The 17,284-nt window shown below is 37.2% G+C and overlaps 1 protein-coding gene across 1 annotated transcript in view; it reads left to right on the top strand.

The window, feature by feature from the left end:
* Nucleotides 1-17,119, top strand: part of cabp7b (calcium binding protein 7b) — a 20,046-nt gene extending 2,927 nt beyond the window's left edge. The window contains exons 2-5 of the mRNA XM_008424209.2: nt 13,292-13,435; nt 13,516-13,628; nt 14,018-14,165; nt 14,282-17,119. Of these exons, the coding sequence (XP_008422431.1) occupies nt 13,292-13,435; nt 13,516-13,628; nt 14,018-14,165; nt 14,282-14,409 (533 nt within the window). The 3' untranslated portion in view covers nt 14,410-17,119. The remainder of the gene's footprint in view (nt 1-13,291; nt 13,436-13,515; nt 13,629-14,017; nt 14,166-14,281) is intronic.
* Nucleotides 17,120-17,284: the final 165 nt, after the last annotated feature.

The raw sequence follows: 17,284 nt of genomic DNA on the forward strand, positions 1-17,284 counted from the left end.
TATATATATATACTTTTTTTTTACTTTAAATGAATAATTTATACACAGACAGTGATATGTGATTAAATCAGCAGGAATTTCTCTCGGTGACATTGTGGCAGGGACACGTGGAAAATAAAGCCCACACTGACAAACACAACACAAGGACAGAGGGACCTTGCATCCTGTGCAAAGAGAAATGTTGCACAATGGTCAGCGTATAAAACCAAGTGCCTCAGATAAACAACTTCCAAGAGATTCATTTTAGAAAAATGGAAATTATTATCGCGACAGTAGTGAGCCAGCAATAAGTCATGTACTCTGTATGCCGAGACGTGTAAAAACATTATTTTCAAACAGCAAATCCCACAAATTAATGCTGTCAGGCTGAAGCAGAAGGACACCTGAAATAAATGAGAAAAATATTCATGGGCCAGGTCTGCTGCATTTGAACAAATAAACATTAAGCTAAATTAGTACAGAAGGTTAGAGGGTAAGTTTAAGTCAAATTCACTTTATTCAAAGCACAAATTCCACTTAATGAATTGATGGAAATTAACATCATTTGACACGGTTCTTAAATATTATTATTTATCTGGTTGCTAGCATTGCTACCTTGCAGCATAAACCTCCTGACCTGCAAGAACTTTGCGTGCTCTCCTCATGTCTGTGTGGATCCAGGAACTGTGGCTGGATAGTTGATAAGCAGAACAAATACCTCTGGATTTTGTTGATAATATTATTGTTCCTTTACATTCTGTGTTCTTGTTTGTTTTCTGTTCCTTCGTTTAGTCCTCCATACGTACACTTCTTCGAATCAAATTCAAATTGATCATTTCTTTCTGTTTTTCTTTCCTCCTGCTTTGCTCCCCAGCAGTTCATTGTGGCAATTCCTCTGTTTGGTTCGTGACTGTTTAATCGGTCAGGACACCTGTTGACTTAAAATTTACTGCCCCGAATCCTTTTTGGGGGGTTTTCTATCGAGCTGTTAATTAAAGGTGTTTGGTTTCCCTCTAGGCTGCCTCCTGTGAGTCCTGTATTTGGTACACGTGTTACTCCACCTTCTGACAGCAGTGCAGGCTGGTTCACAACTTGAAAATACCACAGCTGTCACTTTTTGTGCAGCTGAATAAATGTTTGCTAACTAAAGAAGAGTCATCGGTGTCTCCCTTTTGACGCGTGGCATTTTTACTAAGCTAGAAAATAATCTTTCTAATTATATAACATTCGACTATGAGGATTTTTATGACGAGAATTACAGGGCAGCACTTGGTTGGTGTAGAGGAGCAGACAACCAGACAAGATGGAGGCTGTTCGTCCTCTCTTCTCCTTCTTTACATTTTCTTTCTAAATACAGCAAATAAAAGCCATCTGTAGGTCTTTGTCATAATCTTGGCTGGACATTTAACCTGTATTCTTATCATACTGACTCAGTTTTCAAGCAGAATAGAATAGGTTTTCAATTAGATTAAGGTTTTCAATTAGATTAATACGGTGGCCCTGAGGTGCAAACCACTTCAACAAATTCAAAAGCACAACAACATTAAGTAGTTTTGGGTGATTAAACTACAAACAACCAAAACTTTTTTTTTTAAAGTTTGATTAATTTGTGATTTTATCCAATCCACTCAAAGTTATACACTCACACTCAAACAAATGCATATACTGTGACAAGTTTATTCAAAATCTTCCTATTCTCATTGTAGATATACCAACAAGCATCATTGTAGCTGAATATTTGAGCTCAAAGATTAGCATTCACTTGAACTGCTGCTTTCCTGGCACAGAACCAGCTTTTAAGCATAGTTCATTAATTTCCTTTAGACCTGATGTCAGGGCTTTAAATTTAGCATCCTTCATCTCTGGATATCAAACCAGTTCTGGTGGTTTGGATACCGGACTGTAACCATCACACCCAAACTGCCCCTCAGTGAAAGGAAATTGGTTAAGGTGCTTCATAACAATGGAAACAGTCATATTCAATAAATTATAATACATAGGCAGATTTTAATCAGATTAAAAATATCTTGTGAAAATTGATCGCTTCTAAGACGCGTTTTGCTTAGGGATCAAGTTCCTGAAATAAATGGACTTTTCAGTAATTTATTGACTGCGTCGTAAACCCAAGAAGATGCTGGAAGAACAACGAGGCATGTTTTAAGTGTAAGCGTACTGATACCAAAAAAAACAACATTTTCCACCTTCAGGGTCGACTAATGTTTCCATCTGCCCACATGGAGAAGCAGAGACATGAGGCAAATGTTGAATTATTTAAATATAATAAGGAGAATGTTTGAAGGGTTCAAAGTGAAGTTTTTCACTCTAACATCTGTCAAACATGGAGGTGGCAGCATCATCCTGAGGGACAGTTTAACTCCCACTGATACTGGTGGAGAGTGCACAAAGCTGACAGAATATTGAAAAAGGAGAAGGATGTAGAAATTTATCTACCCTTCCTCAAATCAGAACAAAAAAGTCGAATGGCATAAAAATAACTGGAAGAAATTACTTATTAAAAAAAAGGGCCACAGCACAGAATTATTTATTATTAAAATGTTGAAATTAATAAAACATGGACGTTTTACTCTATTTAAACCACCTCCACAAAGATTGTCTCATTATTTCTGGCATCTCGAGCCCTTTGCTCTATTCAACCTGGCATTTTATATGAATACCAATCCCATGTGTAATAAATTGACTATCACCTTGAGTGCTGCTTCCACATTTTCCAGCAGAACCGTAACAAACACGTCAGTGACAGCAGTGAGGATTAGACTAATGTAATGACCTGATGGGAGAGGATATTGTCTTCACTTGGAGAGATTTAAGGAGGCAGATGAAGTGCTTACGGCGCCTAATGGGTCTGCTGTTTCCAGGGGACACTGTCTGAGCAGATGGTTACCTGAGTGGGTCGGGTCAGTGCCGCGGCTTCAGGCCCTTTTCTCTCACCTTCTGCACTTTGTGCCCCTATCAGAAACCCTGATGGGTTTTTTTTTTATCGTTAAGACACATGACTCTATAAACTTGATTATATTTGTATCACGTGAAAAAAATATGTTGAAAAGTTTGAAAGTCAACACCTCACAGGCAAGAATTGAGTCACAAGTTGTGTTTAAAAGCACCCAAGAACGACGTCAATGCAATACAAAATGACAACTGAGGAATGAATTAGTGATGGCAACATCTCAATCATTCACCTAGAAATATTTAGAAATGAGACACGCGCTGCCAGACTTAATAGACCTTACCAAGGCATTTAAAAGTGCTCTTCAGAGCCAGGTCTGCCTGTAATTCACTTCAGTGTCATGTAATAAATAACGTAATCTAAAAAAAAAACTTTTTCTAAATTACAATAAGCCAGCTGTCAACTAGTGTGGTAGTTTATTATGCCTGAGGATGCAGGAAGGGTCGTAAACTCAAGTTCTGTTGTAACTCAAATGAAATAAGCTCACAGAAACAAGGATTGTGAATCTGAGAAGAGGATCTGACAAGGAATTAATGAAAATCTGTTTCCTGAATACTGTGGTAGTAATTACTTGATGTAAATCGAACACGATCAATGAACCACAGGCTGCAGCCATAAGGAAAACAGGATGTTAGAGAGAACAGAAGATGAAATAATACATTTGACAGCTTGACCACACACAAGGGTGGATAAGAAATCAAGAACAAAAGTAACAAAAAGGATCTTGGTTATGAGAAGACACAGGAAGTAATTAAAACACAGCAGAGAAGAAAACTATCATAATAAAACACATAGAAAAGTCAAAAATCCAAAGTGCAACAAATGCCCTTCAAGGATCATGACAGACATTGTAGCTTTATTTCTGATGAGCACTTTTGTTCTGATGCTCTGATCTACTGTCACCCAAAAAGTCAACTTTATGTCACGCTAAACATTAGTGAATGTTGAAAGTCCCACTTCGCTACACAGAATCAGTTTGTGTTTCACTTGTTAGGATTTAATTATAGGACATCATTGCAACTGTTTGTTATTTTAAAAATATTGTAAGTCCACCTGTTTTCTTACAAAACAGGTCAACGCTGATTTAGAATTTGTCGTTCTTTTGGATCAAACGCTGCCATTTATTGGACGGGAGAAGCATGAAAACTGATTGGGATTCATGTCTAACATTTTCCAGATGCTTAGGTTTTTTTTTTAACTCTAAGCTATGCTGTTTGACCTATGAAGTGTTTTGGATGAGCACTCTCTGTATATGAAAAGACCTTTAATTAAACTTCTTGAAACATTCAGGATTTTTATGGGAACTAAATGATGTTCATTTTGTTATTATGTCACATTTATTTGGGATAATTTTCTCTTGATGGAGTGTGCTTAAAGTGGACATCGTTCTTTGCCAAGTGTCTCCCCGTTTAACGAGGACTATATTAAAAGCTGGATCTAAAGCCATTATAAACGACCATTTGGGGAAACTAAATATAGACGTGATATTTCAGTTAATGTGTGGCGATAAAAGAGAAATAAACCCTCACATTTGTATGTTACGTTACTGTATGATGATATTTTTTAAAATGTTTTAACGTTTGAGCCATAAAACACGCTTCGCAAATCCTGCCGTGATTAACTCTTCAGGAATATTCTGCAATTTATTCAATTTCGACACAGTCCCACAGAAATTTGTCACGGCAATTTGACGAAAAAGAGCAAGCCAAAATTATGACGTGACAGTTAAGATAAAGAATCCCCACTGGATCCCAGGCACTGAAATCAATAACCTGCATTGAACAGGCAGACATGTTAACTATCGCACGTGTTGACACAGATAAGCCTGTCGTTTTATGGCTGAGCGGTTGTGACTTCCCGGCATTTACTGCCCAGGAGGTGTCTGCGAGCTTGTAGCGCTCCTTGGTGCATTGATGACAGAGGATGTGAGCAATATTTATAGTTCGCAGCCAGCAGGAGAATCCCCCAGACGTGCAGCATTGTAGTGGAGCGCAGTCTTCCACTTTGTATGCAAAGCTGTCCTCTTTTGTGCTGACAAATTCAGCTTTTTTGCAGTAAAATTGGAAGCAGATGAATGTACCGCATTTGTGTATTAATGTATGTTGATGGAAATTTGAACCATGGGTGGGATTCCCTGTCCAGCTCTCGTTTGGCTTTAGGAGTCAGCCCTGATTTATTTCACTGAGCGCACAACAACGAGCTTTTAAAACTGCGATGTATTAAAATTGAATGCTGTGGCATTTTATTTTGATGTAAAATTTCTGTTGTACTGTCAGACGCATTTGTTCCAACTCTCCAATTATTTTCCTTTTCTTCGTCAGGTTCTCATTTATGAGACAGAACTTAACTCATAAAAACATATCTGGCTGCTGGACAAGTAAATAAAATCTGTTTGTGATCTTTCTGCACTGAACAACAGCTGCAGTTCAGGCAACCCATAAATACCAACTTATGACTGTAGGAGAGGCACGTAAAAGAGGTCATATACTGACCCGACATCAAACAGGCTTTTTATCAGCATCCTTTCAGCAGGACAAAATGTTTTTTTTTTACTGTTTTCTCATTGTTGACAATGAAAACCTTCTTCCTGTAAACATTAATCACTGCACAAGAAACTAAATATATTTTAAAAAGCATATTCAAAACACCAACAGCTTCACAAAAATGAAATAATTACTTAGCTAAAGGAACATGTGAAATGTGTGACTTGACTTGTAATCATAATTTGAGTCTAGCGAGAGCACCAGGTGGTGGATTCAAATACTTTTTGACAGCAGGAGTTTCTTCAGCTGCAGGCTTTCCATAGCACAACCACTTGCTGTCAAGTAACTCTGCATGAGTTGGTTATTGTTGCAGGGAATTACAGTCAGTTTGTGGGGAAAAAAAGCAGAAGTTATCAAATTAAATATTTCTACTGCCATTATTTGTTTAGGCCACTGAAAGATAACTTTACATAAAGATGGAGACAAATTGGTTGTTTTCCCACCTTTAATTTGAGTGCATTTACTGTATCTATTGATGGTGAGGGGATACCCATGTTAAGGATTATTTGTAACAAAATAACAGACGCAACACTTATTGTCACCCCTAACAGCAGCTTTAACATCTAAAATGTTCTTTTTACTTTCTGCTTCCCTGGGATATAAATATGACATGACAAAGATTTCCTCTCTCACTGTTAAGTACAGAAAAGGAGCTGTGATGCTGCGGGCCTGTTTCTCATCCAAAGAGCCTGGCAACATTTTTAGAGTGAATGGCATCATGGATCATTTGAAACACCAGGAAATGTTGACGAAAAATTAGGCGACGCCTGGGAAACAGCTGCAGATAACATGTCATCAGGCCGAAATACCGAGCCAGATCAACTCAGAAATGATTTACCAGAAACAAATTGGCCTTTCTCTCAGTGCTGACACCTAAATCCCTAAAGACAACCTCTGGGAAGAGCTTGTAAGAGTTCAGGACTCTGGATGGTCTGGATAAATTATGCAACAAGAAATGGTTAAAGATACATCTCACTGTAGCAACAGTTTCATGAAATATTATAAAAATCTATGTTCCTGTTGGCACAACGGGAAAATATTGTTGGCGTGCATTACAGAAATTGTACTAATTTTGGATTTGTTCAGGGGTTTTTTGCCATTGAATTCATTTGCTGAAATTTAAGGATGGATCACACAATTGAAAAAATAAAAAACAACAGATTTATTTAAAGTCCTGTACAGATCTTCACCCGGATGTAAACGAATTTTACTTGAAAATGATCTTGATATTTTTGATTAGCAACTTTGTGGGGGGGAAAAGCCATCAGCAATGTCATAAAAAAAGCTCTTCATTAATGTATTGGACAAGTTGGCAAAGTCTGAAGAGACTCTACCTCCCTCCTCAAAAATACATTTGATTTGTTATCTACTACTTGAGCTGTTTCAGCTAATACATGTATTTTTATTTAATACATTTTCTTATTATTTTGTTGATTTAGGTATTGAAAGAATTACCCTAAACATTAAAGGGGTTTTTGCAATGCGTAAACATTTTTGTAACATTCTCCAGAGTCGCATTTACATGGATATGGTGTCATTGTTTCTGCTGTCGCTGCTTTTTATTTATGACTCATGTTTTCATCTCAGTTCTAATCAGAAAATATCATGTCAGGACAAGACGTTGACTCATCTACAACAGAATATATGTATTATTTTTCTTTTAGAGGGGAAAACAATCTTCTTCTTAAGTGACTTAAATCACCCCTGGATGTGAAAGGATGCCTTTTTGATTTAGGAAAAAAAAGTTTTAATTTACATCTTTCATCTCTTTAAAGAATGTCTTTCTTCTTCCTAAGACTGACTCAAATGTTCCTGTTTGATATTAACTGAGAGAAATTATTCTTTTTTTTTCTAATCTGCTGTTCAGTTTAGAAAAACAAACAGATAATGTCATTACTAATCTAGTTCAGAGTCACGTAAAGTTGACACGAATTTGACGTAAAATATTCTGAAAAGTTTTTTTGCTGGGTATTTGGACAGAGAGAGTAACTTTGAATGCTGAGGTGCTGCCTGTTGTTGTTCTCTTCAGTCCGGATTCCCGTGGAGCAGAGACTTCATCTACCTCCTGCTGAATCGAGTCTATTACGGTATCGCTCAGTGTCATGATCGTTAGTGAAGGTGAGGAGGGTTTTATGTGGCAAACTGGACAGTCCCAGTGGGGTGTTCCCGATGCTTGGTGGATGTCTTCCCTCAAGGATAATGTTTGCTGTTTGTTTAGAAGTCGCCGACTGTCACAGGGATTTCCACGGTTTGCACTGCAGAGGAAAGCCAGTAATTCAAATCACAAAAATCAACAATGTTTATAATATAGAGTAGTTTCTTTCTGTTCATTTTAATCACTGTGTGATACAGCTTACAGAAAACTGACGATTTAGTTTCTCAGAAGATTTGAGTACTTCTTTGGACAAATAAAAGGGATGGATGATACAAAAAAACATATCCAGTGGCCTACACGATCGTGGGAAAACTGCTGACTTGGCAGCTGTCCAGCAGACCATCACTGACATCCCGAGGTTGAGTTAGAAAAGGTCGTTGTTTAAAAGCTGCGTACTATCTGAGCACATTAGCAGAAAGTCAAGTGGAAGGATAAAGTGGGCTGGAAAAGCTCCACAAGCAGCAGAGATATCGCCAAACTTCAGAGCCTTGTTAACCAAAATCAAGGTGCGCACTGCTAGTGGAGCCAGAACCACCACAACAACCACCAGACAATTGCAAAATCACTCCTAATGCAGAAACAATACAATGTCACCATGTTGTATGTCACAGGACTTTTGACTTGAGAGTTGTCCCGTAAGCAGCCATTGACGCCCTTAACAAGGAGGACACAAGACAAAGAACGTCATTTTTAAATAGGTCAGCCGATTATGGACAGTAGTATCTGAGCACATTGATGGAAAGTTAAAAGGAAGGAAAAGTGTGGTTACAAAAGGTGTACAAGCAATGGCGATAAAACTGGGATCAGTTTTGTAGCTGATACCTCTTTTTCCTGATAGCCTTTTCCTGAAAATTTTAATTTTAGGAAATAATTAGATGTAAACCTTCAATTACCCAATGAGTGAACTTTTTTTGTTGTTCTTTTTGGGATTGTTTTGTGTTAGGAACTAAAAAGCTATCTTCATTTTGACTTAGACAGGAACAAGCTAAAATTGCAAGCAAACATCAATATTACAACAATATACAGTCCAATTTGATCCCAATTTTAGTGCAGTACAATCCAGTCCAGCAAAGCTGTCTGGACCGAGTGACTGGCAATCCCTAGTCCTGACCAAGCATGTGGTGACAGTGGAGAGGAACTACTCCCTGTTGGCAGGAAGAATCCTCCAGCAGTACCAGGCTCATGTGAGCAGCCATCTGCTGCTGCAAGCAGCGTGTGTTTGAGAGAACAGAAAGAAGTCAAAGAATACAGACATACTGCTCTAATAGCTAAGTTGGTGTTTTTGTTTAAGAGAGAAGATAAGATGGCTGCTTCTAGATATGGAGGCAACAATCCTCAATGCAGCTCGATTCCCAGTCGCAGGACATTTACATACCTTCCCCTTCTCTTTCTTGGCTCCTGGCCCTTATTCCTGTCAACAACAACAGAGTTTCAAGTGTAGTCTCCTCTTTTTCATCTGGCTTGAAAATCTGTGATTTCCCCAATAATCAATATGCTGGGGCTTCAGTCACTTTTCTTCTGCCTCGGGCCAGAAGGACTTACACTCTGCCAGTCTGCAGCAGCTGCTAGTCTGCAGCAGTTGGCATCTTGGCATCAACTTTTAATGTGAGCCAGCTTGTGATTGATGTTTTCAGTTTCAACATCGTGCAACATTAATCGGACTGTGGGACGGTGAGAAAGGTCAGCGCGATCTGTTGATCTTCATGTTCGGTTTAAGTTCAAATGAAAGGTCAGCAGACCTTTAAACCCAGATTTATTTTTTTTATAGTGTTTGAAACAAAGTGATTGAAATATACTCGAGGGATATAAAGCATAAAGTGTCCTTGCTTCTCTGATCTTTCTCGAGTTACAGATCCAGTCAATTAAAAATAACTAAAACGTGTTTTCAAGATAAACACAGACAAGATGAAACAATCCAGGAAACAATCAGCAATAGGACATTTTAGAAAGGTTAGTGCTGCTGTGTTATATATCTTAGTTGGAGAGATTAAAGCTCTTGCAGAATATTCTTAAATAAATGTAGTCATTTGATACCAATTTTTAGCATCTCTGAATGCTTTAATTGCCACTAAAAGTAAAGAAGCTCAACTATGACACCACAGCTATAGAAACTTTGTCATTCAAGCGAATCCTTTTTTAAACATCACCCAGTTTTCTGAACACACAGGAGCAGACTGTAAATTTATTATTATTTTTTTTTTTACCACGGAGGGGGAAATAAATGAGACCTTCCCTTTCCGAAACTCACTAATTGACTTTATTGAATGAGGAGTTTAGTTTCAGGCATAAGGTTAAGGGCACTCATTTTATACCAATCGTTACGCCCTGTCAACCCTCTGCTGATATGTCACAGTTTAAAATATAACTTCTACAGTTTATTAAACTGGTAGAGTAAACCGAGTTCCTCTGACACAAACACACCACTAGCCACTTTTATATAAAAAACTGATGTTTTTGTTATTTTTCTAACATATAAAACCTGTAGAATTAGATTGTGAATGTTAGCAAAACATTGTCAAGGCTTCAACATTTTGCTCTCAATTCATTTTTTTACCGTACTGGTTTAAAGTGAGTAGAGCACTGCTGTTTTTAAGTACTTCAAATACAGCAGAACAACTTAACGGTGTGTTTTTTGTTTTCTTATTGTCCCACACTATTTTGCTAGTATTTCTGAACCGTTCGTCACTGGATAGAACAGTAATTGTTCTCCCATTTAGACCTTGAGTAAAGTTTTAGGGCAAATGCTGATGCAGTTTTTTTGTAATTCAGTGATTCCATACAGAAGAAGTGAGCTGGCCTTGGCTTTAGATCACTGAGCTGCTGAAAGCTTGTAGCACTACAAGGTTATGCGGATTGTCAGATGAAGGACACAATCAAAGCTGAGTGTGTTGAATGCATTCAGATAAAACCTCCCTTTTTAATATCTAGCATTTTTTGTTCTTTGCTATTTACATCTCTCTTTGCGCTTTACTTGCATCAGACTTTTCTGCTAAAGGAATTATAATGACGCATTGAAAATGCTTCATACTGTTTACTTTTTGCTGTGATTTTGAATTTTAATTTGCTTGGGTAGTATTTGTGTTCAAGTAAAACATCAGAAACTCATTTAGACATTTATATTTTGTAATCCCTTAATTTATATTAATGCAACAGAAACATTTGCATCTGAAGCTTATCAGTTATTTAAATGCAAATGCTTTCTTGAAGCACATAAACACATGTATATGCTCCTTCTAAAAGCTGCTATCTGTTTGTCTTTCTGCAAAATGCTTCTTCACAAGTAAATCCATCAATAGTGTGGCTGCTGTCCAGCTGGCTGGGTGAATTCATTATTTGACGCTGGCACCAGAGGTCGCGACACTGAATCTCAGGTGGAGCTTCGGGAAGATAAGGAAACTCAAGCAGCGCTCTTGGCTGTAATTTAGACAAATATGTTACGCCTGATATGTCAAGGTACTGTAAAGAGCGTGTCGCTTGACCAGAAGCACCTCAATTTACTCGCTTTTTGTGAGTAAATTGTTTTTTTTTTTCCAGTGTATAAATTCAAACCAGTACAGTACACCTCAATCTGTCTGCCAAGTTCCAGTGATTTATGTACACACAAGATAAATTGTTCCTGTTTCTTCGCTTGCATGCAAATTATGTTAGCAAAGTTACATATGCGCATGCAAATGAGCTCAATTTATTGTAAAAGCACTCAACTTGAGCACGGTTTAATGAATGTCTATTTTGGAACCAATACTTAAGAAAAAAAAAAAAGTCCAAACATTTAGGTAATTGTCATCTTGAAACTTGATGGCAGAGAATGACTAAGCCCACATTACTCATGCATTAGACTGGGGTAAATTTGACGCATCAATTCAGTTTTATTGTCTGTTCTTCCTATCAGATTTCCTTAGCTGTTTCAGCCCATCACCTGTTTATTGACTGTCTTAATATAAAGATATGGAAAAGATATGATTTCCTTGATTTCCAGTACAATCAAAGACAAAGCACCACCTATAATCAGAGTGACTTGAAATAGTCTTTTTATATGTGATTTTATAAATGTCTCACATTGCTGCAGAGTAATCTTATATCATTCTTCTTTACAACATTGCTTTTGTTCATCGGAACACAAATTTAATCAGGTGGAGGCTTGGAGTCTGACTAGGCCGCTGTACCACCTTTTATCTCTTTCAAGAAAAGATTGTTGCAGATTAATTGTTCTGGCCTCAGGTTTGACTTTTGAATACTGCAGAGTTTATTACTCCAGATTCTGCCAAAGGAACCTAAATCTTCACCCTTCCGCTGCTGTGCTAGACAAAGCATTGATTTGGTTTGTTTTCACCAAGCACGTTACTATGCGTTAGAGCGAGCCTGGCATCTTTGCAAAGATTGATAACTGTTTTAAATGCGTTCACTTTTCAAATAGGTTAAATATTACCCTATAATCCCTTCCAGATTCATGGGCAGCAACAATTGCTTCATTGACGTTTTCTTTCCTTCTTGACATCGTGTCGACACATTCTCCTGGATATGCACACTTTCTGGTAATCAATACATTTGATCAGCAGTATCTGCCTTCTCTTCTCTTATGGAGCAAGAATGGGTGTATGTTGGCTTTTTTAATCATGAGTGAGATCATTTATTTTTTTGGAATCCAATTTCTGTTTTTTTTTTTTTTTCATGACTATTTGAATCGGGCCCGTTTGTTTGAGATGCTGCATCAATACGAACCACTAAGGTCGATGCCTTTGATGTACAGCTCTGCTCTTTCTCACCACTTCAAACAGAATACTTTGATGCAGAGCAAGAGGAGCCAAATGTAAATTCTGCTGGCTTATTTAGAAGGTTTACAGCTAATTAGAAACAAATAAACCTTCTCAATGCTTCCTGTTATAGCCAGTATTAGTTTGGTCATGGTGACAAGTGGTGCAGAAGGTGCGGCTTATAAATGTGGACAAAACAATCTTTAATAGCTGTAATTAGCAAGAAGGCTGCCACAAACAAGCAGCTTATAAATTATTATTTTTGCTAGAATACTAAAAGACTAGTTTTAAATGAGGATAGCAACAAGAAAAGCTCCAAAATAATTAAAAAAATTAAACATGTAGCAAGTGACAAGTAGCAAGTGAAGTGGTCAGCACTTCATTCTGTTTTATCTCTACATGTTTCTTGAGCACAATATTTGGATGATATTTATCACTATAGCAATTATGTTTTGTGGAGAGTAGGACCTTTAGAGGACAGAAGTCAAAAATAATACTGCTAAAACCCAAGCGCTTTTTGTTGCCTCAGTTTAAGTGCAGTTTGCTCTGCTGTAGAGCTAGCTGCTAAAGGAACTTAGAAAAGTGACAGAGTTAAACTTGTATGAGCTCTTATCATTGAAATGAGGCAAATATGCTTTTGACCTGGACTGGAGATCAAAGCAAAGTCTCAAAATACTTTCAGTTTAACTACACAGCATGTTGGCTCAGTGAGGGAGATTGTGACCAAAATTAACTGCCTGAAATTCTCTGCAAAGCTGCTATAAACTTCTAATTTAAACAGTTTATATTTATGTATATTGCCCATCATGTGTGACTGAAACAGCTTTAAAAGACTGGAAAAAAACAACAACTATCCAATATGAACCAATAACACCGTGTGAATATGCTTGTTCCACAGAGATTCGGGAGGCTTTCAAGGTATTTGACAGAGATGGGAACGGCTTTATCTCAAAGCAGGAGCTGGGAATGGCCATGCGCTCGCTGGGCTACATGCCGAACGAGGTGGAGCTGGAGGTTATCATCCAAAGACTTGACATGGATGGTCCGTCTCTCACTGTTTTTCTGCTGTGTACGGTCTGACACATGAGCTCTGCCGTGACAAGTTTCTGTCTGTTTCATCAGGTGACGGCCAGGTTGGCTTTGAGGAATTTGTCACATTGCTTGGTCCTAAGCTCTCTGCTGCTGGGATGCCTGATAAGTTCCACGGCGCAGACTTTGACTCCGTGTTTTGGAAGGTAGACTCAGTCATCTCACCAGTAATTTGAGGGATAATAACTCAATCAATTAGAGTATAGGCTGCTGTTCTCACGTTGCAAAATTCGAATTATTACAGCAAATTCTGCCAGTCATTCTGATACTGGAATTTGCTTATTGTAGTTTTAGCTTCAAAAATCCCCTTTTAATCGTGCAGCACATTTGATCCAGAAACAAAATTTCATCAGCTGTCTCTGGAAGATGTGAAAAAATGTTAATTTGAAAGAATCTGAGACAGAGCTAAGACAGAACTGAGTTCCTTTGTCTTTTGAACAATGTCTCAGGCTTGTCTTTTCTGATCAAAGCTGGCGATCAGGGATGGGAGAGTGGAGGGGAAATTTCTCCTCCTAATTATTTTCTGTGTTCCCAGTGCGACATGCAAAAACTGACAGTAGATGAGCTGAAAAGACTCCTGTACGACACTTTCCGTGACCATCTCACCATGAAAGACATTGAGAACATCATCATGACCGAGGAAAACCACCTGAACAGTCCAGAGTCTCACGTAGATATTGACAGTATGTTTAATCAATTTCCTCTTTTTTTTTTTATATATCTTCTTTGACATATTCAAGCTGTGTTAAGACTGAGTGATGCACTAATGTTGTTTTTCTTTTCCTAAATCTCTTCACAGCAAGCCCAACGCAGCAGGAAAAACACACATGTGTGCGTAAAAGCCTGATTTGTGCCTTCGCGATTGCATTCATCATCAGCGTCATGCTCATTGCAGCAAATCAAATGCTCCGCAGAGGAATGAAGTGAATTAATGTTGCCAGCCGGACAAAAAGGGATCCTAGGTTGGGGGAAAAAGAAAACCATTAACCAAAATAAAACAAAAAATGCTCTCGTTTTCTGTTTTACGTCATAGTTGAAATGATGCTTTCACAGCCTTTCTCTACAGCGTTAAGGATCATATGATGTCACACAGTGGCTGTAAGAGACCGCTTCTCACAGCTTACCAAGAAGAAAACGAGAAGTGAACTACAAGGGCTGATTAGTGTCACCAACATGTTTGGAAAAGAAATTAGAGCAGAAGTCAGAATGTAACTTTATAACACTCTAGAGCTCAAGAGCACAACATGTGCTGCAAGAGTAGCTGTGGTGCATAAAATCCTTCAGTTCTCTAGTGAAGCATCTGTCCATCCGGAATGCACCAAATAACCAAGTACCAATGATAGTAATAAAGCAATAATAATGTGAACAACATATTGTTTCATTTTAGGTTACAGTAAACCCAGATTCCACTGCACATTCATTGGCACCCCTGGTTTTATATTTTTATATATTTTTGTCTTACAAATCTAAATATCTAGGTAGATTTCATTTCCATCACTCTAAATATGACTTCATACACAGGCATAAAGCTTACCAAGATACACGTAATCCTTAGTATTGGAAAAATTAGAAAACATACCATTTAAATTGGAACGATGTGTGTTTTACATAATGGCTTCTTAGTCTTCAATACCAAATCACAAAGTTATAGGATGTTTGTGATATTTGTGTAATCTCTCCAGACCTTCCGGATGTTGTGGTTTCTTCATGTGCTCAATTCAGTTCAGCTGAGCCGACAGGTTTTCTAGGCTTTGCAGTAAGTCTGGACACTGAGATCGTGATTGGTTTAGTGTCTGGTGAACCACTTTCACATCTATTTAGGGATGTTTTTTTTCACTACTATCTTCCTGAAATCCAGATTTTTTTTTAAAACAGTCCAGTATTTCAAACAGGTTGCCATGCCAGGAACCTTATTTGTCAAAATTCCAGTTGTCTTAAGAATTTTGGTGGCTATTTTTTTTTCTTCTTCCAACTATTTTCTTACAAACACGTCTGCTTGAATGGCATGTCTTCTTCCACTTCCTATGTTGACAAATGAGTTTGTTATATTTATACTCCAAAGAATATAACGTTCTCAGATATTCTGATCAATTGACTAAGTATAAATTAATAAATGATCTCATCAGATCTATTCGTGGGAACTGTCAGAGGTGTGGCAAGGGGTGCAGCAAGTACCTGGAAATTTGATATATTATTCCAATCAAGGGAATAAATAATAAAAAGCTACATTATTATAAGATTTTCAGTGTTAGGTTATGACACTGCAATAAAAAAAATTACTTTAAGGCCTTTCACACCTCTTGAACTGAGATGCCAGTAGGTTTGGAGGGTTCTGCTAAAACTTCACATCCCAGAAAAGTGTTGATCTCTTTATCCATCGCACAAATCAAGAAGAGATTTTATGCTCACAACCTGCCTTCAATTCATTCAAGTCCCAGTTTGCACATTTCAAATCTGTGCATCTATGCCACACTTTCAAAATGAGCATCAGCAAAGACAATTTAGCCGCAGAGTGACCCATTTAGAACACATAGAACCGTGTTTAGGACATGTATTACCTGTAATATTTATAGCAAATGAATATGATGTATTCTATGCGGCACACTTGCATGTCAAGAAATAAATGTGTGTTGTATGTGGGTGGTATAGATTTTTGAGGTAAATGTTCAAATAATTATGCAATTTGTTAAGTGATAATTGCAAAAAAAATGTGACATTTTCTTGTAAATGTCATTTTTGTCAATGTGCAAACAATATCAAAATACTAAATTCTTTGCAGTATGCTGTGAACAATAATTTTACATATCATGGGGGGAACGTTGTTTTCTGGCTTTTACATAGAGTACTTAGACAATATATTATTTAATTATATGACATCATTATATTTTCTTATACTTGGATGAGGTATACATTAAATCGATGTTATTTTGTTATCAATATATGCATAAAGTTTTATAAAAACATACAAAAAAATGCACAAAAAAATGATGTGTCTGGACATTCAGATGCAAGTTCTGTATATTGAGGCCATGCACTTACATTAACTTTAAAAATTTGTTAACTTTTAAGGTTTTCTTCAGATTTTACTAAACTATTCTTATTTATTTCTTAAGTCAGTTCAGCTTCTCAAAGCTCTACCACGAAGTGAACAGCATGGGTAGGTGAGAATCACTCTGGCAATAAGATATATATTTTATCCAATGTAGCAGTTTGGTGTAAAAAAAAGAACAAAACAGATTTATATGACATTGCTTTACCTCTTCATGTGAACATATCATGTAAAAATGAGTGTTGTGTGGATATAAAAATAGTCACTGTGCCAAATATTGTCCTATGATGCACTGTACTAACAAATATTGTCCTGTTTTATGTGTTGGTGTATTAATGAGTGGATTACTTTGTTAACAGGTTGTCCTATTTGTTGTGATTGTAACTGGATTTTGTCATTCTAGAAACAAACCCATGTTCCACTTAAGCAATGCCAATATTAAGTCTACTTGGTCAAAAATGATTCAGACTTTGCAAGGATTTCTGAACAGCTAACTACAATAATTATTTTAGGTCTAAGCATTGTGCCATCCAACTGTGATACATTAACTATGATTTTACTTTGTAAAATAAAAAATCTGCTGTTTTATTTTCTTTTGCCTCTGTAAAGATCACTGCATCAATTTATACACTATTGTAAGTGTTGTCAAGATGCATGTAGTCCAATAAAAACAAGTGCAATAATAAAAATCTTGTAGCGCTGTCTCTACTAAAAAAAATAAAAGTGAGAAAGCTGCAGAGATGCAGGGTTTAT

The sequence above is a fragment of the Poecilia reticulata genome, linkage group LG12, assembly GCF_000633615.1.
Source record: "Poecilia reticulata strain Guanapo linkage group LG12, Guppy_female_1.0+MT, whole genome shotgun sequence".
NCBI classification, from domain to species: Eukaryota; Metazoa; Chordata; class Actinopteri; order Cyprinodontiformes; family Poeciliidae; genus Poecilia; species Poecilia reticulata.